The 22774-nt window shown below is 51.2% G+C and overlaps 1 protein-coding gene across 1 annotated transcript in view; it reads left to right on the top strand.

Moving 5' to 3' along the window:
- The first annotated feature begins 11130 nt into the window (after nucleotides 1-11130).
- Nucleotides 11131-22774, top strand: part of GPC4 (glypican 4) — a 107492-nt gene continuing 95848 nt past the window's right edge. Inside the window, exon 1 of the mRNA XM_054388620.1 lies at nucleotides 11131-11299. Within this exon, the coding sequence (XP_054244595.1) occupies nucleotides 11131-11299 (169 nt within the window). The remainder of the gene's footprint in view (nucleotides 11300-22774) is intronic.

Here is a 22774-nt window from a genome sequence, read left to right as displayed (position 1 = left end):
CTTCCATCTTGAACACCTCTTGCAACAAAATGACTTTCATTCCCCCCCCCCCCCACTCCCCTTCCTCTCTCCCCAATCTATGCCCACACCACAATATCGGTTAAAAATATCATCTGTGAGCAGAAAAGGCAACTGAATGAGCACGTCAAAGCCAGCTGCCTGGAGCCATTGGGTTGGGAGCAGAAGCAAGGCTAGGCCCTGGGCCCATTATCTTGCTGATATCTAATGCCACCACTTCAGAGTGTGAGAATGGAGACTTTTTCCCCCCCTCCCCTCCCGCAGCCCCCGCTGGTGGTTGGGAGCACAAAGGCCTCCATCCAGCCCAGCTCTCCAGACAAACTGTTGACATGCTGCTCTCAGATTTCATTCCTGGAAATCTGGAGCTTTATGCTGAACAAATAACATGATCTTTTTCCTTCATCTGGAAAGGATAAAAACAATGGCTGGCACCGGGAGCAGCTCGCTCTCTCTTCTCCCCTCCCTCCTTCCTCCCAAGCCTCGACGCGCTCCCCGCCAGTCGCAACTCGCAGATTGTCATCTGAAAACTTTAAACCACCACGGGGGGAAGGAGGGAGGGGGTGGAGGGGAGTGAGCAGTGAGAGAGGAGGGGAAGGGAAAGAGTTTTTTTTTTAAAAAAAAAAAAAAAAAAAAAAAAAAGGATTGTAAGCAGCACTGATAGAACCATCGATGGCTGGCAGCCAAAAGGCAAAGTGTTTGCCAGCTGGGGGGGCACATGGGCAAGGGAGCAGTGCCCACCCCCACAGTGCATCCCTGCTGTGGGGTGGATGCTGCCCTGCTGCTTCCATTCAGAGGCAGGACAGTAGGAAGTGTTGAACCCTCTGAGAGCAACATTGCACTGGGACTGGCATCGCAGCTGGGATGGGGACTCAAACTGTGACATTTCAGTCCAAGGCACAGTCTGGTGAGTCACACAGGATCACACACCATGTTAGGGGTTGGAAGGGTCCTCAAGTCCAACCTCCCTGCCAGAGCAGGACCAGAGAATCCAGCACAGGTCACACAAGAGTGCATCCAGATGGGGCTGGAAAGGCTCCAGAGAAGGAGACTCCACAACCTCTCTGGGTAGCCTGTTCCAGGGCTCTGGGACCCTCCCAGTGAAGTTCCTCCTGATGGTGAGGTGGAACCTCCTGTGCTGGAGTTTCCATCCACTGCCCCTTGTCCTATCCCAGGGTGCAACTGAGCAGAGCCTGTCCCTGTCCCCTCCCTCCTGACCCCCAGCCCTCAGCTATTGATAGACATTTATTAAATCCCCTCTCACTCTTCTCCTCTCCAGACTAAACAGCTCCAGGACTCAGCCTCTCCTCACCAGGCAGTGCTCCAGTCTCTTCAGCATCCTTGGAGCCTTCCATTGGTCTCTCTCCAGCAGATCCCTGTCCCTCTTGAACTGGGCAGCCCAGAACTGGATGCAATATTCCAGGTGAGGTCTCACCAGGGCAGAGTAGAAGAGGGAAGTCCTCACGCAGCAGGACTTCAACTAGCACTCATCCTGCACCCCTTCTCCCTCACAGGCTTTGGGTTTGGCACGGCTCTCTTGGTGAGAGGATCCACATCACCTTGTCCAGCCAAGCTGTGAGGCAGAGGCAAGCACTGTGTGCACTGCCAACACATCCTGCCTGCAGCAGGGCTCCTTTTATCGGGTCTTGTTTCTTTCACCTGTGAAAACCACACACATTTGCCACTCTGTGTTTACAAATTCTCCTGTAACAGCCTTTAAACAGAACTGCCAGAGTCACAGAGTGACAGACTCACAGAAACATTCAGGTTGGAAATGACCATCAGGAGCACCAAGTCCAACCCAGAGCCCTACTCTAGAAGGCTCACCCCTAAACCGTAGCCCCAAGCATCACATCCAAACCACCTTTAAATATATCCAGGACTGGGGACTCCACCACCTCCCTGGGCAGCATATTCCAATCCCTGGCCACTCTTGCTGGGACAATTTTTTTCTCCTAATGTCCAGTCTAACCCTACCCAGTTGTAGCTTGAGTCCCTGGGGGCTAAAAAAAATGTAGCATCATGTTAGCATCATTTATTTTTATTTCTCATTATTTTATTGATACTGAAACCCTGCACAGGCCAGGACTGGGACCCACTTGGAGCCAGTGCTCCCACTGCTGTCTTTTGACTCATTTTGCCTCTCTCATCCCAGGTGATATTAAAGGGGGTTAGGCATTTCTGCTCTCCTCTGCTAACCATCTCCTCAAAGGTGCTGATGTGGGTCCCTGTTGTAATGAGGCAGATGTCCACAAGCAAAGCAATTGCTGGAGTGGTGCCCAGCTAGAAGTACTTTGAGAGGAATGAAAGGCCCTAGGTGAAGTGCTGGGTAAAGCAATTAGGATCTCTGGAGCTTCCTCTGGCAAGCTCACGTTGATCTTTCCATGTTCTAAGAAACCAACTTGGACCTCTCTGCTTGACCATCACAGTGCAGGTCTGTCCATAGAATCATAGAACTGTCAGGGTTGGAAGGGACCTCAAGGCTCAGCCAGTTCCAATCCCCCTGCCATGGGCAGGGACACCTCACACTACAGCAGGTTGCTCACAGCCACATCCAGCCTGGCTGCAAAAACCTCCAGGGATGAGGCTTCCACCACCTCCCTGGGCAACCTGTGCCAGTATCTCACCACCCTCATGGGGAACAACTTCTTCCTAACATTCAATCTCCCCATTTCTAGTTTTGTTCCATTCCCCCCAGTCCTATCACTCCCTGACATCCTAAAAATGTCCCTCCACAGCTTTCTTGTAGCCCTCTTCAGATGCTGGAAGGCCACAAGAAGGTCTCCCTGGAACCTTCTCCTCTCCAGCCTGCACACCCCCAACTCTCTCAGTCTGTCTCCAGAGCAGAGCAGCTCCAGCCCTCTGCTCATCCTCATGGCCCTTCTCTGGACACCTTCCAGCACCTCCAGATCCTTCCTGGAACAGAGGCTCCAGAACTGGACACAGAGCTCCAGGAGTGGTCTCAGCAGAGTGGAGCAGAGGGGCAGAATCCCCTCCCTCACCCTGCTGGCCACACTTCTCTTGCTGCAGCCCAGGCTCTGCTTGGCTCTCTGGGCTGCAAGTGCTCACTGCTGGCTCCTGCTGAGCTTCTCCTCCCCCAGCACCCCCAAGGCCTTTTCTTCAGGGCTGCTCTCAAGCCAGTCGCATGAAGGAGCACAGCTTGACCCCGAGCACAGACAGCACCAGTGCTGCCAGTGGAAACCAGCCTCCTGCCTAGAACCGGCAGCTGGGGTCAGTGGTGATGTCAGAGGGCACCAGGATGGTCTTGCAGACAGCTGCAGAGCAATGGGCTCCCTCCTCCCCTGCCTCTGCTCTGGGGCTTTTCAGCTGGCACGAGGGAATCCAGGTAATGGATTGATATTACTCATTCCAAATCAGTGCCAATTGGCTGAAGAATCTGCTGCTCTCCTCACCACCCCTCTCCTTTCCATGGTAGGAGATCATTTTCTGCTGCTCCAGGCAGTACTTGGGGTTTGTTCTCCTCTGCCCCAAGTCTACAGGGACTGAGGCTCCATGGCTGGTGGGGCCACTGACAGCAAGAAGAGCTGTGCTGGCTACACGTGCCAAGAGCTCTGCCAAGGGCAGGCTATGTTTCCTCCATGTACAGGAGGTAGGAGGGGGGAAAAAAATTACCCAGCTTGACTCTTGGCCAGGGAGGTTTAAGCTAACCATTGAGAAATGCTTTTGTGCAATAAGATCCTGAGCTGGTAGCTGGGACAGGCTGTGCAGTCTTGATCAAGGAGGGGTTTTGAGGAGAGAGAGATCAAACAGCTTGAGGTCAGTCCTGCCACACCAGAGAGGCTGGCATCAGGTATCTGGAGTTTTTTCCAGTCCTAATCTCTGCAGCTCCAGAGTTTGTGAACCAGCCCAGCTGGGAGAAGTGCTTCTCTCTGCACCAGGAGACTGCACATTTCACAGGTGAGACTAACCCAGGTGGGCAAGCTGGAGGCTGTGGGCTGGCTGTGCCATTGCTCACAGCACCCACAAGCCTTGCTCTGGTTCAGCACCCACCCAACACTTCAAAGGGATAAACAAATCAGCCCAGGCAGTGAAGCAAATCATAGAATGGGTTTTGGTTGGAAAAAACATTTAAGATCATTGAGTCCAACCATTCTCTAACTCTACCAAGTCTGGTGCTAAACCATGGCCCTCAGCACCACATCCCTGCCTCTTTGAAACACCTCCTGGGATGGGGATTCCACCACCTCCCTGGGCAGCCTGTGCCAGGCTTTGAGAACCCTTTAGGGCAGAAGTTTCTTCTAATATCCTGAACCTGAACCTTCCCTGGGGCAACTTGTGGCCATTTCCTCTCATCCTATCACTTGGTACTAGGGGGAAGAGACCAACATTCGTGAGTGCACAATAGCCCAAAGCACCCAGGGGAGGGCTGAGCAAGGAGTTGCCACTTGGAAGGGATGGAAATGCAAGAAAGACTTGTGGGCTTCTTTCCTCCCCAGATGATGCTGCCCTCCAACTGCTGCTCCCCCTCCACCCACTCCACCCTATGCACTCCCATCCCCTTCACCATCTACAGGAAGATTATGGAAGTGTGAACGGAGAAGTCAGCATCATGGCTGTAATTCACAAAAAGTAAGGCCTGGGTAAGGCAAACAGGGCCCCATCCTGCCACCCAGCAACTTTGGAAATTGGTGAGAGAGCACTGGGACAGGCTACTCAGAGAGGTTGTGGAGTCTCTCTCTCTGGAGATACTCCAAACCCACCTGGATGTGTTCCTGTGTGATCTGCTCTAGGTGACCCTGCTCTGGCAGGGGGGTTGTACTGGATGAGCTGTTGAGGTCCCTTCCAGCCCCTAACATTCTGTGATTCTGTGAAGTAGCTCCCTGGGACAGGGCCAGAATGGGGACATGTCTCTGGGGATGCTGGGCTGTGGGAAGGGGTCTGGCTGAACCAGTGTGTATCCAAGATATAAGGCTGGACCAGATGATCCTTGGAGTCCCTTCCAACCTGGCATTCTGTGATCCAAGATACCAGCTCAGCTGCTAGAGTCAGTCCAGTGAGCTACATGGTGGCCATCAGGGAGATGCAGCTCAAGGGGACCCTCTCTGCACCCCCATGCAGAGAGGAAGCTGTGGCCAGCTCTGCAGGGATGGTGACTGACGTTTGCTTGCCAGGAATCTGTTGGGGAATATTTTTATCCTCTGGGTGTGAGTGTGCTACACGTCAGAGCCATCTGCCACACAGTCATTTTGGGGAGAGCTGGGAAGTGCAGGCATGAAACCCTGTGAAAGTGAGTGCATTCCTGTGCCTTTCAAAGCTGCCTGTCCCCAAGTCTCCTCCCTGTGGTGTCTGGGGACAGAGCTGGGATGACTTCTTGTGCTGCTGGGGGAAGAGACAAGCTCTTGCATTCCCTAAAATGGAGATGGGCTTAAGCTCCACAGAGCAAGCCCCATGCACTGCAGGCTGGTTTGGACACAGCAAGCTGAATGACACCCTTGCAGCAGCCTCCTTGCATGCCCAGCCTATTCCTCACCATCCTCTTAGGCTCTTGCTTCAGTGTGCAAAGTACCTTGCACCCTGTTGTGGCAGAGCCTGGCTGGTGTTGGGCCCCCTGCAGAAGGCAACTAGGAGCTAACTCACCCCTTATCCCAGGCAACTACTGCAGGAGGTTGCTATCTGCTGGGTGAGGTGAAGGAGCCCCAGGATAAAAATAAGTGGTAAAAATAAAAGGAGACAGCAGCCCCTGCTGAAACACTGCATCTGCCTGCCCTAAAATATCAGGCCATTGACATTTGAGACCCAGATTCAGAACATCAGTTTGCAACTAGCAGAATCCACCCCCCCCACCCCCAATCCCCAAGACAGATGCCATGGATTAAACAACTCCCAGGTTGGTGGTATCTGGGGGTTTATCAAAGGAGACTTTTTCCACCAGAGCCTTCCTGGTTCCAGCCTGCTGGAGAGCAATGTGCTTGGTTTGGGTTTACAAGGAGCCATCTCCTGCTGACCAGCTGGAGCTTGGAAGAGTTGCCTGTCCAGTTCCCTTTCAACACTTTCTAACCTCCTTGTGGCCCAGGCTTCCCTGCCAGGGTGTAGGATTTAATCACCTTTAATGATAGCCAGCCCAAGGTCTGCACCCAGCCGGGTTTTCCTCAAGGGCTACATCTGAAATCTTTACTTGAGTACAACCCTCCAGTAAATTCCCTGCCAGATGACTTGGAAACACCACAGGGCACTGGCAGACCTCTGGCCAGGACCAGAATTAAATCAAAATGAAAGCTTAAGCCCTTGTAGGATCCCACTAGGATTTTTTGGATGTGATCAGTGCCACTGCTAGGCTTGGGGTTCCCCTCTGCTCTCAAGATTTCTCAGTGCTCAGCTCCCATCCAGCCTGAAGTTAGCAGTGTGAACTTGGCTGACACCAGTAAGATTTATACTGGTTTAACCTGAACCCTGTGAAGGGGTTGTGCCAGTTCCTCTAAAGTGGATTCAAATTAAATCAACAGGACTTGGTTGTGTGGACAAAGGCTTGGGCAGGATGAGCCCAGCTGAAGAGGGGAGGGGAGGTGGCACACAGGAGGAAGGTAAAGAGAAACTGTGGAAGAGCTGGATCTCCTTTGGTGACTCCTTCCCTGCCCTTCCTTGTCTCAGAAAAGCTGGCAGGGCTGCAACTTTTCTGCTGAAGGAGATGACAGGAGTTTGAAATGCCAAGTTGTACAAGGCCTGTGGCATATGCTGGAAGAGGCTCCATGCAGACATGATGTCACCTTGTCTCCAGCTCTGGCTCCTGGGCCAGTGGCACTGTGCCACAGCCAGCCTTGCTCAGCCCAGGGGTGCCCATCTCAGTGGTGGGGATATGTTAGGGGTTCCCCCCCAAACAGCAGAGGAGACTCACAGGTGACTTTGTGAAAGTGAGGGTTCCAAAAGCCCTGCAGGTAGCATGGGCTCAGCTCTCTGCCAGGCAGAGGTGGGGGCAGGAGCCCCAGAGTTGGGCAGCATCCCATCCACCATGGCATGTCTCGAGGTATCTTCTAGGGCTGGGAAAGAACCACTGAGTCCAGGGCCAGAAATATGAACAGGGAGAAAGGAGAGTTTTGGGGGAGTCAGAAGTCTTCACCCTGAAAAACTCCTCTCAAAGTGTTCTTAAAATTAAAGTGCAAGGGTTTTTTTCCTCTGCTTTTCTCTGTCTTTTTCTCCTGGGAAAAGGAGAGAAGTGGGAAAAGGGAATAGCTTGAGTGGTTTGGGGTGAGGGGCTGCAGAGATTCTGCCAGATGTGAAGAAATGCTGGAGAAGGCAAAAAAGCTCCAAGAAAAAAATTTTTTTCTCTTTTTTCTTCTTTTTCTTTTCTAATTATTTTTCTTTTTTCTTTTTTTTCTTTTTCTTTTCCATTCTTTTTCTTTTTCCACTTTCTTTCTTTTCTTTCCTTTTCCTTTTTCTTCTTTTTATTTTACTTTTTCTTTTCCTTGTCCTTTTTCTTCTTTTTCTTTTTCTTGTCCTTCTTTTTCTTTTTTTCTTTTTCTTTTTCTTTTTGACTTTTCCTTCTTATTATTATTTTCTTTTTCTTCTTTTTCTTTCCTTCTTTTTTTTTTTTTTTAGAGAAAGGCTACTTTTCCTTTCCTTAAAAAAAAAAGAAAGAGAGAAAAGAAGAAAAAGAGAGTTTTTCATGAAAAATTTCAGGCAGTGCCATTGTTTTGCTGCAGCCTTTGATTTAACTACTTGATCAAGTATTTGACAAAACCCTCCGTGTTTTTCAGGAGGTTTCTTAAATCCCGCCGAGGTATGGGATTATGAGAAACAACAACTGGCAAGCTGTCTCTAACCCCAGAGACTTTCTCACTCTCGTTTTCTCTCTCACTTTGGAATAAAAAATGCAGTGCTCCCTGCTGAGTTCTCTTTAAAATTCACATTGTCTCTTCAAATAAAGGCTGGGAGGGAGAGGTAGTGCTTTGAAAACCAGAACTCAGTCATACATTTGCAGGGCTAGATCCTAGAGGATTATTCTCTCTCAGGACACTTTATAACTTCATGAGAACCTCTGGCCTGGCTTGTCTCACCAGCTTGGTGTGAGTGGCCCCGGGCAGATGACAGGGGTGACTGAGATCCCGACACCCCATTCCATCAGGATTTGTCTCTGGAGACTCTTTTAAACCATAATAAAGCAAACTTCAGCTTTGCCCCTGGGGACGGCATGGCTCATTTCCTGTAGGGACAGGGGATGCTCCTTCCATCGCTGCTGGAAGAGAAGCCTTGCTACACCAGGCTGGGCTGCAGGGCAATGTGGCTTTCCCTTGCTTTAGGTGTAATTCCTCAAACCCCAAGGCTGCAGGGCAGCTGCTGGCATCTCTGCTGGAAAGCTCAGAGCTGAGCCAGCATCTTGTTCCCAGGAGAAGTGCCTGGTGGGACAGTGTGGCCTGAGAACAGCCTTCTCCTCCCACCCCACCAGTGTTCCTCTGAAAAAGAGGCTGAGAACAAGAGGGTCAAGCCCTTCCCCAGCACAGCAGTGAGAGAAATAAAGGAGCATAGTGACATGGAAACTGCTCTCACCAGGCCATGACACTGTCATGGGGCAAATGATACCATGCTGAGACACAGCCCTGGGTGTAGACACACAGACACTGCAGCAGGACAGAGCTGCCTTTTGCCTTTTAGGGCAGCAAAGCTGGTGAAGGATCTGGAGAGGAGATCTTATGAAGAGTGGCTGAGGAAACTGGAATTGTTCAGTCTGGAGAAGGGGAGGCTGAGGGGAGACCTTCTCACTCTATGACTCCCCTGAAAGGAGGTAGGAGCCAAGTGGGGGCAGGTCTTCTCTCCCTGGTATCAGGTGACAGAATGAGAGGAAATGGCTGAAATTGTGCCAGGGGAGGTTTAGGTTGGAGATGAGGAAAAATATCTTTGCTGCAAGAGTGGTCAGGGATTGGAACTGGCTGCCCAGGGAGGTGGTAGACTCCTCATCCCTGGAGGTGTTCAAAAAATGTGTAGACGTAGCTCTTTCAGACATGATTTAATGGCCATGGTGGTGTTAGGTCGATGGTTGGAATCAGTGACCTCAGAGGTCTCTTCCAACCAAAACAATTCTATGACAATTCCATGCCTGTGCAGCAGCCATACCCAGAGGACACCAGGACCTCCCCAAGCCAGACAGGGAGCAAAGTCTCCTTGTGCAGACCTTTTAAGTGACGTTACAGCCCTGTGACATTACGACAGTGCCTGTCATTCTTGCAGTGCTATTTCTGTGATTTGCAGCAGACAGGAGCAAGCAGCAATTGCTGGACTTCAATCCCTGGTTCAAGGGGTTGGTTAGTGGAGGTTTGTTTACATCTCTGTGTGGTTCTTTGTGCAGGGCCAGGGTATGAAGAATGGCCAGAGCACCTTTCTGTCTGTTTCTGAGGCTTCTGTCCTGCCAAACCCTTGCAAACAGAAGATTGGTGAAAACAAAACAAAACAGTTGAGCTGGAGGAGTCTTTCACACACATGATTCAAACCTGTCACAGCAAAGTCAGATTTCATCAGCTTAGTGAACCTATTACAGCTGTAGCAGAGCTGAACCACCTTCAACTCCAGTTAAGGATCAACAGCCAACCCAGCCCTCTCCAATCCTTACCAGGGAATTCCTCATTCCTTTGTGGGTCACTTTGGAGGAGGGATGAATGGGAGCATGGATGTCAGGCAGGAAGACCCCATGGGCTGGGAATGCTCAGACCCAGCTCCAGCATTTGGCCAAATGTGGTGAATGGAGTTAAACCCACCTGGTAGCTGGTCACAAGTGGTGTTTCCCAGGGCTCAGTACTGGGGCCAGTTCTCTTTAATATCTTCATCAATGATCTGGACAAGGGAATTGAGACACTCTCAGTAAGTTTGCAGATGGCACTAAGCTGGGAGGGAGTGTTAGTGTGCTGTTGGGCAGGAAGGCTCTGCAGAGCTGCCTGGCCAGGACAGATTGATGGCACAAGGCCAAGTGTATGAAATTCAACAAGGCCAAATGCTGGGTCACAACAACCCCATGAATGGTCCAGGCTTGGATCAGAGTTGATGAAAACTGATCAGCAGAGAAAGGCTTGTGGGTGGTGGTTAACAGCTGGGTGAACATGAGTGAGTGTGTGCCCAGGTGGCCAAGAAAGCCAACAGCTGGGCTGAATCAGCAATAGTGTGACCAGCAGGAGCAGGCCAGTGATTGTCCCCCTGGACTCAGCACTGGTGAAGCCATGCCTTGAGTGCTGGGCTGAGTTTTGAAAGAAGGACATTGAGGTGCTGGAGCACGTCCAGACAAGGGCAGCGAAGCTGGTGAAGAGTCTGGTGAGGAGTGGGTGAGGGAAGTGGGGTTGTTTAGTATGGAGGAGGCTGAGGGGAGACCTCATTGCTCTCCACAACTTGCTGAAAGGAGGTTGGAGTGAGGTGGGGGTTGATCTCTTCTTTCATGTAACAAGTGATAGGACAAGAGGAAATGGCCTCAAGTTGTACCAGGGGAGGTTTGTGTTAGATCTTAGGAAAAATGTCTTTGCTGCAAGAGTGGTCAGGCATTGGAAGAGGCTGCCCAGGGAGGTGGTGGAGTCCCCATCCCTGGAGGTGTCCAAAACAGATGTAGACATGGCAGTTCAGAACACGGGTTAGTGAGCATGGTGGTGTTGGGACTCTCAGGGTCTCTTCCAACTTTAATGTCTGTGTGACTTAAGGGGGAGGAGCAGGCAGTCCCCAGGCTGGTGGGGAGGTGCCCGCGGGCAGAGCCGGGCCCGGGTGGGACTGCCGGCGGGGCGCGGCCGCAACATACCCCAGTCGGGATCGGGGGAGACCGCTCGGGGGCATGCCAGGCCGGCGGAGGGGGCGGACAGCCTCGCAGTCCGCTCCCCCTCACTTGGGCAGGCGGATCCCAGCTCCTGGTTTTCCCGGGGGCTGCAGGGGCTTGTCCTGGCGCTGCGCGCTCCTGCTTGGCTGCCGCCCTCCCCGCCTCCCTCCCTCCTCCTCCACCCCATGTGCTTCCTGCCGGGCCAAGTTTCCAGAGCGCCGCCGCACGCCGGGCCAGCCGAGCCGAGCCGCAGCAGAGCGGGGTGCACGGTAACGGGCGCGGCTCCTGCGCGGCGGGGCAAGGCTCGGCGGAGGGCAGGCTCCGGCCTCGGGCCGCTCTCGCCCGGCCCCGGCGGCGGCCCCTGCCCGTCCTGCACCATGCCGCGGCGGCGCGGCTGCTTGCCGCCCCTGGTCTGCACTTTAGCCGCCCTCAGCCTGCCGCTGCTGCTGGCCGCCGAGCCCCGCGCCAAAAGTTGCTCCGAAGTGCGGAGGCACTATGCCGCCAAGGGCTTCAGCCAGAGCGAAGCGCCCAGCTACGAGATCAGCGGTGAGTCGCAATCAGCGCCGCCGCCTTTGTGCGAGCTCGGCCCGGCCCCGCGAAGCGCGGGATGTGCGCCCGGATTATCCCCGGCCCGGCTCTACCCTCACAGTGAGGCATGGCCCGGCCCGGCTCAGTTCGCCTGCCCTTTGCCGGAGCTTGGCTTGGGGCGCCCGGCCCGGCTCGGCTCGGCTCGATTCGCCTGCCCCTTTGCTGGAGCTGGACTTAAGGTTCCTGACCCGGCTCGGCTCGGTTCGCCTCCACTTTGCTGGTGCTGGCCTCGGAGTGCGCGGCCCGGCTCGGTTCGCCTCCTCTACCTCGGAGCTGGGCTCGGGGCGCCTGACCCGGCTTGGATCGGTTAGCTTCGCTGGAGCTGGGCTCGGAGCGTCTGGCCCGGCCCGGCCCGGCTCGGCTCGGTTCGCCTCCCTTCTTCCCCAGAGCTGTGCTCGGAGCATCTGGCCCTTCTCGGTTCGCCTCCTCTCTCAGCCAGAGCTTGGCGCTGGGCCGCCGGCGTGGCTCGGTTCGGTTCGCCTTTTCTGCCCCGGAGTTGGGCTCGGGGCGCCCGGCCCAGCTCCGTTCGCCGCCCCCGAGTTCGACGCTTATCCCGCCGCGGTTTGCCAGGGCGCTCGGTAGGATCCGGTGTGCGGCTGGCCGGAGCCTGGCGCGCTGGGGGCTGCCCCCGGTGGTGGGGCGGCGGGCGGGACCGCGCCTGTTGCCGGCTGCGCTCCCCGGCCGTGTGCGCGGCGGCGGAGCGGGCGCTGCCTGCCCTTGGGCTGCCTTTCTCCCCGGCAGGGAGTGAGGCGGCGGCGGCGGGCGGCCCCGTCCCGCCCCGGTGCCGCCGGCCCGGCGGGCTGCTGGCGAAGGGACTGGGAAATGGTTTCTTCTTTTTTTTTTCTCTCTTTATGTTTTACTTTTCCTGTCTTTTTCTTTTCTTTCTTTTATTTTTTCTTTCCCTCCACCTTCGTCCCGAGATACTTGCGCATCCCGGGGACAGGAGGAGTGCTCGCAGCCGGCAGCAGTAGGAAATGGTAGCTAATGTGCTCACACCCAAAACATTTTATTCTTTTTGTTTCATCCTTCATCTCCTTCCCAGGGCCGCTGCTTTTATTTCCCCTTCTGAATGACCTACTGGACCGCATTCTCCGCGGAACAAAGGAAGTGCCTTTTTAGCTGGAATCCTCGGAGACCACCAAGGACTCCAGCTCATGCACTGCAATTTCGCACTACTTTTCAACAATAACAAAAATGCATGACTGAATGGCTCAAAAATGTGGAGTGTTAGAGGCATTCATTTCGGTCTAGGACACTGTCACAACACAGACAGACCCCAAGTAAATACCTTTAGACGGCTGAGATAGAAGCTGGGGGTAATCTTTACCATTGGTGTGCCCTCCAGATATGCATACATTATCCTTTTCACTGACAAAACTAAAATGATTTCAGTGGGTTGTGCTTTTATATTGTCAGGCTAATGATATGCGTTTAGCCTACATCTGTTGGAATAAAATTGCAGGCCCGTTTAGTTCTCCAAGAAAATATTTTAATGAGAAACGTCTGACTGCTTGCAGTTAAAATACTCTCGCCCCTTTCACCCCCTCCCTGCTTCGTAAAACGGGCTCTAATAAATAGGCTGGAATTTGATTTGAGTCCAGCCCTTGTTGGTGTAGGATCAGGATGTGAGCAGCCTTCCTAGTATTGGGAAGGAGTCACCTAGTCCTTATTTTATACATCATTTAAGATGACTTGGTGAGCTTTAGAGGATTGTCAGGAGTAGATCATCCTGACAGCTCTTCCATTGGAGGCTCTAAAACTGCTGTCAGTTTGACCCTGTGCTTTTGAAATGTGGGGTCAGAGAAATGTGATGAGCAAGGTAAGATTATTTGACAAAAGAAGGGCTTCCTGCAACGACAGGCTGAAAATGTTGTCTGGCTTATGTTGCTTGTTCCAGGGCCGTGGGGTGTTTGGAAAGCCACAGGTCTTGCAAAGTTAGGTTTTGAGTGTCATCTTGCTCCACAGGGCTGTTTCAGAGAGGGTGGTAGAAGCCTTTAAAGGAGGTTTGCTGTGTACAGCTTTCAAGTGTGGTGTTACCTCAAGTGTGACTATGCTTAAATTTAAACCTCAAGTGGGGTGCTACACCTGCTGCAGTTTCACATTCCCCTGCAGATTTGTGTGGTTTTGGGGGGTGTGTGTGTGGTGTTTAGAGGCTCTGGATCTCCCCTCTTGCCACTCAGCTGGATGCAGACAGGCAGCCACTAACTGCTCATCCCACTGCTGCTTTTCAACTTTCTGAGCTGGTGGGGCTTCACCTGCTGTTGCCTTTGTAGGCTCAGCACAGGGAACTGGTGTGCTGTGGGCTGGATAGGAAATGCCACTTGTGATAAGGCTGGAGGCAGAGGTCTGACACCAGGGTGGAAGGTCCATTGTGTGTATTGCATCTGGAAAAACGAGTCACTTGCCAAAGCTTTCATTTCAGTTGGAGTTTCAGGTGATAATAGTGGCTGTGCTTTCCTTCAGGTGGGTGAGGGAGTTGGGGAGGCAGTTAGCTGGGAGCTTGGCTAATCGCTGAGAACGAGATAAATGAGTATGGGAAAGAGCTCTCTGCTTGGACAAGGATCCCATTGGGGTGATGGTGGAAACGTGATTTCTGCTGTCTGGGTTGGAAAGGGTTCAACAGGCTGTGGTGCTGGCTGGTTAACGTATGGAAACATGGTTGCTGCTGGCATGAACTCAAGTCTGAAGTCCATTATTCTCCCATTCCCTTACAGAAGTGTGTCACGTCATGGTGCACAGACAGAAACTTTCTAGCATGTTCCCCAAAAAGTGTCTTAAAAGCTGTGGCAGACTGGTTTTTCTAAGTGTAGTGATTTCTTTCCTGTTGAAGGCAAGGCTTGCTGGTCCTATAGGATATTGGCCTTGAGTTGCTGAAGTGAAGCAGCTGGGCAGCGTGGGCAGATGTGCCCCTGCACCGAGCTGTATGCCAGCAGGTGAAACTCCTCACTGGATGGGCACAGGAGTTGTTCACGGTTTAGCAGCATCTCGTATGGACTTTGGTCATGTTTATCTTTTCCTGGAGCAGCAGGTGTGTACAGCTGTTTGTCTTTTTTTTTTTTTTTTTTTTTTCTTTCAAGAAAGGGCCCATTCCAGCAGTCTCTTTATCTATATCATTGCTGTTTTGGTCACATTAAAGGGCTCTTGCTTGTCCATAATTACCTAGAAGTTCAAGTTAATATTTGTTTAGACTAGGTTTAGGATGCAATTAGAATATGCATAAGTGGCAGGTTCTATCTTGCTGAAGTACACAAACATTTCTCAAAGAGGTGTGCAGCAGGTCAGCTCATCACTTGCTTGATAAGAGGTGTGAAATGTGTCATTTGCAGCATGGAATGTATAAATTGTTTCCTTTTATGCCGACTTGGTGTTAGAGGTATGAAGACAGACTTACTGCTACAGATCTGCAGGGAAGCATTTCCTAAGTCATGGCTTTCTGATGCCTTGTATCCGAGTGATCTTCAGCAGCTTCTGCACCCATAGCCCTGTGATGGATGCAGAGCTCATGGCAGTGGTGAGATGCAATCTTGCTGCTGTTGCTGGTGCTCCTGTAGAGCTGTTGTAGGTGGTTCATGTGTGAAACTTGACTCTTGGTAATGTATAGAGAGTATGTGGGGAGAGCACCAGCCTCTAATTGGCTTTGAGGTTACTTTAAAAGTTTCCTAAGGAAAGGGCATGTCTCAGGAAGGTCTTGGTCCTGCAGCCTGCAATTGCTCACTTTGTTCATATGCTACTTGGAAAGTATCTTACCTTATTGAGCCCACGTGTCTCTGGGTGATGGAGCAGGACTGCCTGGGAGTGAACACTGCTTACCCAGTCTGGTGAGGCTGCAGAATGAAATGCAAAGCCAGAGGTGGCATCCGGAGACCCTCAGTAGGTGGCTGTGATTTAAAAACAAAGAAATCCCAACTGTTTCTTTCAGGAGGCTCCTTCTTGCCCTCAGGTGTTAAACGGATGGAAATTCCTTCCCTTTTCTTGCTAATTGGAAGAAATAGATGATTCTTTTCCTGAAAGAAAAGGCAAAAAAAAACCCTTGGCTGTTAGTGGAAAGCATTATCAGTTAAGCTGTGAATGTCCTGCAGCACCCCTCCCTGGCACTGCTGTCTTGCTTTTGTAGTGGCATGGAGGCAGGCTGAGTGGGAGTTGCCCTGCTGGGGATGAGCACAGAGCAAGCCTGGAGCCCACCTCTGCAGGGAGCTGGGCAGAAGCAGGTACTCCATGTTCAGTCTTTGTGAAGATGCTGGATGGGATCTTTGCCTCTGTTTAAACCCAGTTCATGGAACAGCTGCATTTACCTGTTAGGAGCAAGGGAGAGTGGCTCTCACCATGACAGAGGAAATCACTTGGCTGTTGACTTTTGGACTCATGGGGTTTTGCCCAAAATCACTTTGGCAGAGGCATCCTGATGTCCTGCTGCTCACTCCTCCCAGATGTGCCATCTTGGTCAATCAGGAAGGCTGCTTTTCTGATTTAATGATAAAGTTCAGCAGACACTTCTTTAGTTTTTCACAGGCTTCTCCATGCAGCTTCTTCCAACTGAGAAACAAGTTTCTGGATCACATCCAGGATGTGTTCCTTGTGCCGTCTGGCACTGCTGAGCCTGTTTCAGTCAACTTGTGCTAGACAGCTTCTGGGCTCACTGGGGTATGAGAAGAACCAAGTAATACCAGGTCTTACAAGTATCTGAAGGGTGGGTGTCAAAAAGGGGCCAGTCCCTTTCCAGTGGTGTCCTGTGATAGGACAAGGGGCAATGGATACAAACTGGAACAGATGAAGTTCCACCTCAACATGAGGAGAAACTTCTTTGGTGTGAGGGTACTGGAGTCCTGGAGCAGGCTGCCCAGATAGGTTGTGGAGTCGTCTTCTCTGGAGGCTTTCAAGACCCTCCTGGATGTGTTGTATGACCTGCCCTAGGTGCTCCTGCTTTGGGAGGATAATCTCCAGAGATCGCTTTCAACCCCTACCATTCTATGATTCAGATAGGTAGATTCAGATTGGATGTTAGGAAGAAACTCTTCCCCATGAGGGTGGTGAGACACTGGCACAAGTTGCCCAGGGAGGTGGTGGAAGCCTCATCCATGGAGGTTTTTAAGGCCAGGCTGAATGTGGCTGTGAGCAACCTGCTGTAGTGTGAGGCGTCCCTGCCCATGGCAGGGGGGTTGGAACTGGCTGAGCCTTGAGGTCCCTTCCAACCCTGACAATTCTATGATTCCTCACCAGCAACCTGGCCACCAGCTGTAGCTCTTCTCAGTGACTAGTCTAGTGAAGGCATAGGTCGGGGGCAAGCAGGGTGGTTTCTCCTGCATGGCATTCATCAACGGAGCAATCATCAACGGAGCAATTGCCTGACCATGCGTAGGTGGGGAGGTGACCGTCGGAGAACGTCCTCTCTGCAAACGCCAAGTGCTGGCGTGGAAAATTAAACGAGAGACTCGCTTGAAGTATTTTTAGCTGCTTCTAATGTCATTTAGCAACTGGAAACAGCGGGGAGGGGAGGGAGAGCTGGCAGCCTGTCCCAAGTTGCCCGCAGGCCACCGGCGAGCAGCCTGGCATCCGGCGCTGGCGGCTGCGTGGCTCGGCAAGAGCCGGCGGCGGCGTCCCCCGGGCTGAGGCGGGGCTCCGGCTACCCCTCTCCTGGGACTCAGCTTTTTCCCGACGGATCCGCAGCGCGGGATTTTTGTTCGACAGCAGCAAGCAGCGGCGCCGTGTCCTAGCAGCCGGCAGCGGTTTAGCAGCGCAGCGCTCGCAGAGGTCCGGGTTGAGTGGGAGTATCGTTTTCCTTGGCAGCCGCTTCATAGCAAGTTCTGGTGTGTGTGTGTGTGTGTGTTTTTTTTTTTTTTTTTTTTTTTTTCCTCCTGCCAGAATAAGCAGTCATTACATTCCGTACAATTCATAGTCAAATTATTATCTATTGTTAAAAATCGCCTTAATTATCAGATGTTTCCTTTAGGCGCCTCGCCGGTTTGGAAGGGGCTGAATAGCCGTGTGTACACTGCGCGGCCGGCCCGCGCCGCCCAATGTTTTCAGCGCCGTTTTTGTAGGTTCAGGGAGATCTTCTGGGGCTTTCGTGTGTCAACAGGCTTTGGATTCTCGCCGAAGTGGCAGCAGAGCGAGGCCGACACGGCAGCAAGGCGCTGGGTTTCATAGAATCGTAGAATGTTGGGTTGGAAAGGACCTTGAAGATCATCCATGGGCAGGGATGCCTCCTGCTAGCTCAGGTTGCTCAGCCAGCCTAGCCTTGAACACCTCCTTCCCTGCACAGCCTATTCCAGTGTCTCACCACCCTCACTGTAAAGAATTTCTTCCTCTCCTCCAGTCTAAATCTCTCCTCTTCCTGTTCAAAGCCATTGCCTCTCATCCTAGCACTTCAAGCCCTTGTTAAAAGTCCTTCTCCAGCTCTTCTTGTAGCTCCCTGGAAGGCTGCTCTAAGGTCTCCTCAGAGCCTTCTCTGGGCTGAAAAGCCCCAACTCTCCCATCCTGTCCCCGTAGGGGAGGGGGGAATCTCAGCCTCTCCCTTTCACCATGGTGTTTATCCTTGATACCTGCTTTATCCTTGATACCTGATACTTTGATACCTAAGGAAGTTCAGGATGAACTACTCCTTCATGCAAGCAATACACCTATTGTAGATGCCTCTAGTGGGAGAAGGTCCCAGGAGTGGCATCTTCTGTTTCGGAGGCATGAGTGGCATCTGCCCAGGTGGGCTGGGACCTCTGTCAGGAGTCTGGAAGGGTCCCAGGTTATTTGAGGTGGTGATGTCCATGGTGTTAGCCTGCTGTGTGGTGTTGGCTGGTGGCTCGTGCAGAACCCTTCATCCTGGTTACCTGCAGTGGGTTGCTTGCCAGCCTTGGAAGCATGCTGGAACCTGTGTGGGTGGAGGACTGCCAGTGATTCTCAAGAGGTATTGAACATGTGGTTCTCCCCTCCTGTCCCCTCCATGTGTAGCTGTTCCTCTGATAAGTCCAGGGGTGCTGCCCATGGGACTTCTATGGACATGCGGGTGTGGAGGTCCAGTCGCTCACATCTCTTTCCTGCTCTCCTCCCTAAACTGCAGGTTTGGGCAGCCCCAACAAGGACCATCAGGATTATCCTATCTGCTAAAATCCTTCACCTCCTCTCAGAAAAGGAGCAACCCTCCAAGACCTGATTTTTTGCTTTTGTTCTGCCACTTTTTTTTTTTTTTTTTTTTTTTTTTTTTTTTTTTGGGAGGGGGGAGGAAATTCTTGTTAGCCGAAGAGGTCAGGGTGTGCATCTCCTTGGGCTGCCAGCCCTGGTCTCCGGGGCAATAACCTCCTTGCATTCTTCACATTCCTCCTGCTTTCTCTTTCTTTTGAGATTATGAAGATAACTTCCTTCTCTCATTGCTAAGCAATGTGAGGACCCTGCAAAACTTGTACATTTTTCTCCTTGCTGCCTAAATTGTGTGCTCCAAGGTACGCCCCATCGCAAACTCTTCTGGTGCTCTGGAAGAGGCAATTTGTGCTGGGCACTGGGATTTGTGCATCTTGGGAGGAAAGCTGCTAATTGTATTATTTATTTATTTACTTGTCAAGTTTCCAAGCTTTTTAATTAAAAAGGGAATTAGTTTTCTTTCTTTTTTTAGCCTATCTTACTTGCTTCTCACTTGAAAAATTGTAGTGTTTCCTGAAACTATTTGGCTTTTGTAGCAGAGATTTTGGGCTGTCTGTGGGTTATTTTTTTTTTTCTCCTTTGCCCTGCAGAGGCTGTGGCTGAAGCATTGTGTTTGTTCTGGTTTTTTTTTTTTTTTTACCTTCTTGTTTACGTTTTCTTGGTCTGGGAAAGGTACTTGGATAAAAGCAGCGTGATGGAAAGAATGGAGCCAGTGAGGAGATGTCAGAGAGGCTTCAGATGTGTGAGGCTGGTGGCAGGCTATCAGCAGGTTATTTGCCCCTGCAAGGATGTTGCTCTTGGTGGGTTTTCTGAGAATGGTGCTTTCTGTTTGCAAATGGCCATGGCCAGTGTAGGCTCCTCTTCCTCACCAGTTCATGCTCATCTAACATCCCTGTGGGGCCTGGGAGAGTGGTGAGATGGGATGGGGAAGCGGTGGTGGTCCCCAAGGGCAGTGGTGTGTCATCTTCCTGGCAAAGTCTGGTGCTTCTAAGGGTGGAGACGGTGCTTGAGAAGTGTGTGTGTGCCTATTGATGGGATTGGGTTCTGTTAAAGGCTGCCCAGTTCTGATTGTAGTGTGAAATTAGGATTGTAGTACCTCTTTCATAGAATGGTTTTGGTTGGAAAAGCCCTTTAAGATCATCAGGTCCAAACGTTATTCTAACTCTGGTGCTAAACCATGTCCTTCAGTACCACTTCTCTGCCTCTTTGATATACCTCCAAGGATGGGGATTCCACCACCTCCCTGGGCAGCCTATTGCAGTCTTTGGGAAGCCTTTCAGTGAAGAAGTTCCTTCTAAGATCTAGCATAAACCTCCCCTGATGCAACTTGAGGCCTCTTGTCCTATTGCTTGTTACTAGGGAGAAGAGACCAACACCTACCTGGCTCCAGACTCCTTTCAAATAGTAGTAGAGAGCCAGAAAGTCTCCCCTCAGCCTCCTCTTCTCCAGGCTGAACAAACCCAGTTCATAGAATCACAGAATGGTTTGAATTGGAAGAGACCTTAAAGACCATCTAGTTCCAACCCACCCTCCATGGGCAGGGACATCTTCCACTAGATCAGGTTGCTCAAGGCTTTGTCCAACCTGGTCTTGGAGACCTCTAGACTAAGTTCCATTAGCTGCTCTCCAGACCCTTCCCCAGCTTTGTTGCCCTTCTCTGGACACGGTCCAGCACTTCAATGTCCTTCTTGGAGTGAGGGCTCAATAGTGAACCCAGTACTTGAAGTGTGAGAGGGCTGCTGCCACTCACCTTGTGCAGTTCCTGTCTGCTCTTTGCCCATGTAAGACGTTGCGTGATTCTTAATTCCTTTTTTTTTTTTTTGATAAATGCTTCTCTTTTTAATTTTTGTTCATCTTTTAAGCAAAAAAAAAAAAAAAAAAAAAAAAGGAAAGAGATCTGTTTACTTCCAGTCTTTTCTACTCAGAATTTCTGTGACTTGAGGCAATTCAGTGTCCGATGGACTGGGACATGTGCGTTGGCTGAGGGACTTGGCTCTGTTTTGGGGTAGGAAAGGTACAGGTCAGCAGAGAGGAGCTGCCCTGAGCAAAGGATTTGGAAGGAATATTTCCCTTAATGTTTCTAATTTAGAAGCTGAGAATCGTCTGGGTTTTAAGCAAATTCAGATGGGAGCAAACAATGATGAAATGTTTAAAATATGTTTCAACATTTTTGTGGGCATAGGAACAGTTCTTACACAGGCTGCAGCTTTGGGGAGGCAAAAAAATATCTGCCCCTTGCACGCTGTCAGCATCGTTGCTGCCTCTTTTTTTTGTTGTTTTGTTTTTCCCCCTTTTTTTTTGTTTGTTGGGTGTTTTTTTTAATGCTTATAGGAAATTGGCTTTGCTAATTGAGTTTCTGCAGAACCACAACATCCAATAGCTGCTGCTTTCCGGGGCAGGGGGGGAAGGGGTCACGCTTAGGTTAGTGGAAGTCAACTTGCAGTCACTGTTAACCTCTCGTGGTTTTGTAGTCCTATTCTAGGAATTGCTGGTGATTGGAGTTGTGTTGGAGTTAACAACTTCAACAGGAAACCCCAAAATGTCAGGGTGTCTGTTTTGTTTTTTTTGGTTTTGCTGTTTTTTTGCAGAGAGCTCTGACCGCTCGGGCACCTCGTGGCATAGCCTTTTGAGGGAATCCTTTCTGCAGTGGAAAATGTAGTTAAAGCCTTTCCAGCCTCTTGACTTTCCTTTTGAAAAAAGCTGAAATAACCTTTGGGGAATTGTTTACCCACACTGACTTACAACATCCTCCTGCTTGGAAGCACTGTGCTGGGTGCTTGGTGTTGGGTCACATCGCCCTACATGGCTGGTCCCCTGCCAGAGGCTCTGATGGAGGAGCAGCAGTACCCCAGACCTGGGGTCTTTCAGAGGCTCTGAGGCAGGATTAGCAGTGCCCCAGACCCCCAAATCCCTGAGGCTTGCAGAGGCTCCAAGAGAGGAGCATCAATGCTCTGGACCCCCAAAGCCCTGTGGCTTGCAGAGACTCTAAGAGAAGAGCAGCAGTGCCCTGGACTCCCAAATCCCTGAGGCTTGCAGGGGCTCTAAGAGAAGAGCAGCAGTGCCCTGGACCCCTAAAATCCCTGAACCTTGCAGAGGCTCTGAGAGAGGAACAGCAGCACCCCAGACCCCCAAAACCCTGAGGCTTGCAGAAGCTCTCATGGAGGAGCAGCAGTGCCCTAGATCCCCAAATCTGTGGGGTTTAGAGGATTTGCTGGCACTGAAGGGCCAGCTCTAAGACATGATGAGTTGGGGCTTTAGCTTGGTAGCATTGACAGTTTGGTATAAAAAGCCCTGTATTGCAGGCTGTGATGACAGGGGGTGATAAATCACTCTTGGCTGGTGCTCCAGGTTCTAAGAATGGTGTTTTCAAAAGATTACATGGGGTTTAATACAAACTTTCTGCCTTTTTTTTTTTTTTTTGTACTCTTCCTTTTCTTGAAGTGTGGAGCCTGTTTTGATTCAGCATTTTTTGGAACCTGAAGACAGAGGCAGAATTTTTACTGGGCTGAAATGCAGGTTGTGGGTTTTTTTTTCTTTCCCCCCTTTGCTTTTCCTACAAACACAAGGATCTCATTTGAGTGTCTTGATAGGCAAGTGGCTGGCAGTGTCTTCTTTACAAGGGAGCTTGCTTGCTTGTTTGTTTTAGAGATAAATTTGCACCCCCCTCCCCCTTCCACCCCCAGGAAGATTAAAGAGCAAGCAGCTTGGCCCAGCTGTAGTGAGTGCTATTAGGAAGAAATTTGTGATAGGGACAGACTTGCTGTGATAGCAGTAAGGGAGAAAAAATAACCTCCTGCACCCTCCCTGGCTTGCCTTGGCCCCTTCCCATGGGAGGAAGGCATTTATGTGATCAAAGAAACTAGCACAATTACAGGCCTGATGGAAAATCATTTCCCTTGCCAGCTGCATGTGGGCACCTGGGCAGGCTTTACCTTTGCCCTGAGTAGTGCAGGGTGGGGTTTATTTCTATTTTTTTTTTTTTTGCCCATTTGCTAACTTTTGGGCTGGCAGGCTTGGGGGAGCAAGGGGTGCCCGATGGGACAAGGCAGTGAGGCACCAGTGGCAGTGCCAGTGCAGAGGTACTGGGAGCAGAGCAAGCAGCTGGCAGAAACCTGGCATGCAGATCAGAGGTCAGAGTGGTGCCACTGGTTTGGTTTGAACTGGAGGGAAGCAAACAGGCTTCCTCCTGAGCTTTGGCTCAGTCTGGAGGCAGAGCTGAGGGTGCCACAGGACTGTGGGCTTTCCTTCTCGGTGGGGGCAAAAATGGCTTTGATAGTGTCTGCTAATGATTCAGGGCTGTTTACA

The sequence above is a fragment of the Indicator indicator genome, chromosome 17 (genome assembly GCF_027791375.1).
Source record: "Indicator indicator isolate 239-I01 chromosome 17, UM_Iind_1.1, whole genome shotgun sequence".
Taxonomy (NCBI): Eukaryota; Metazoa; Chordata; class Aves; order Piciformes; family Indicatoridae; genus Indicator; species Indicator indicator.
This window is presented reverse-complemented; position numbering and strand designations above follow the sequence as displayed.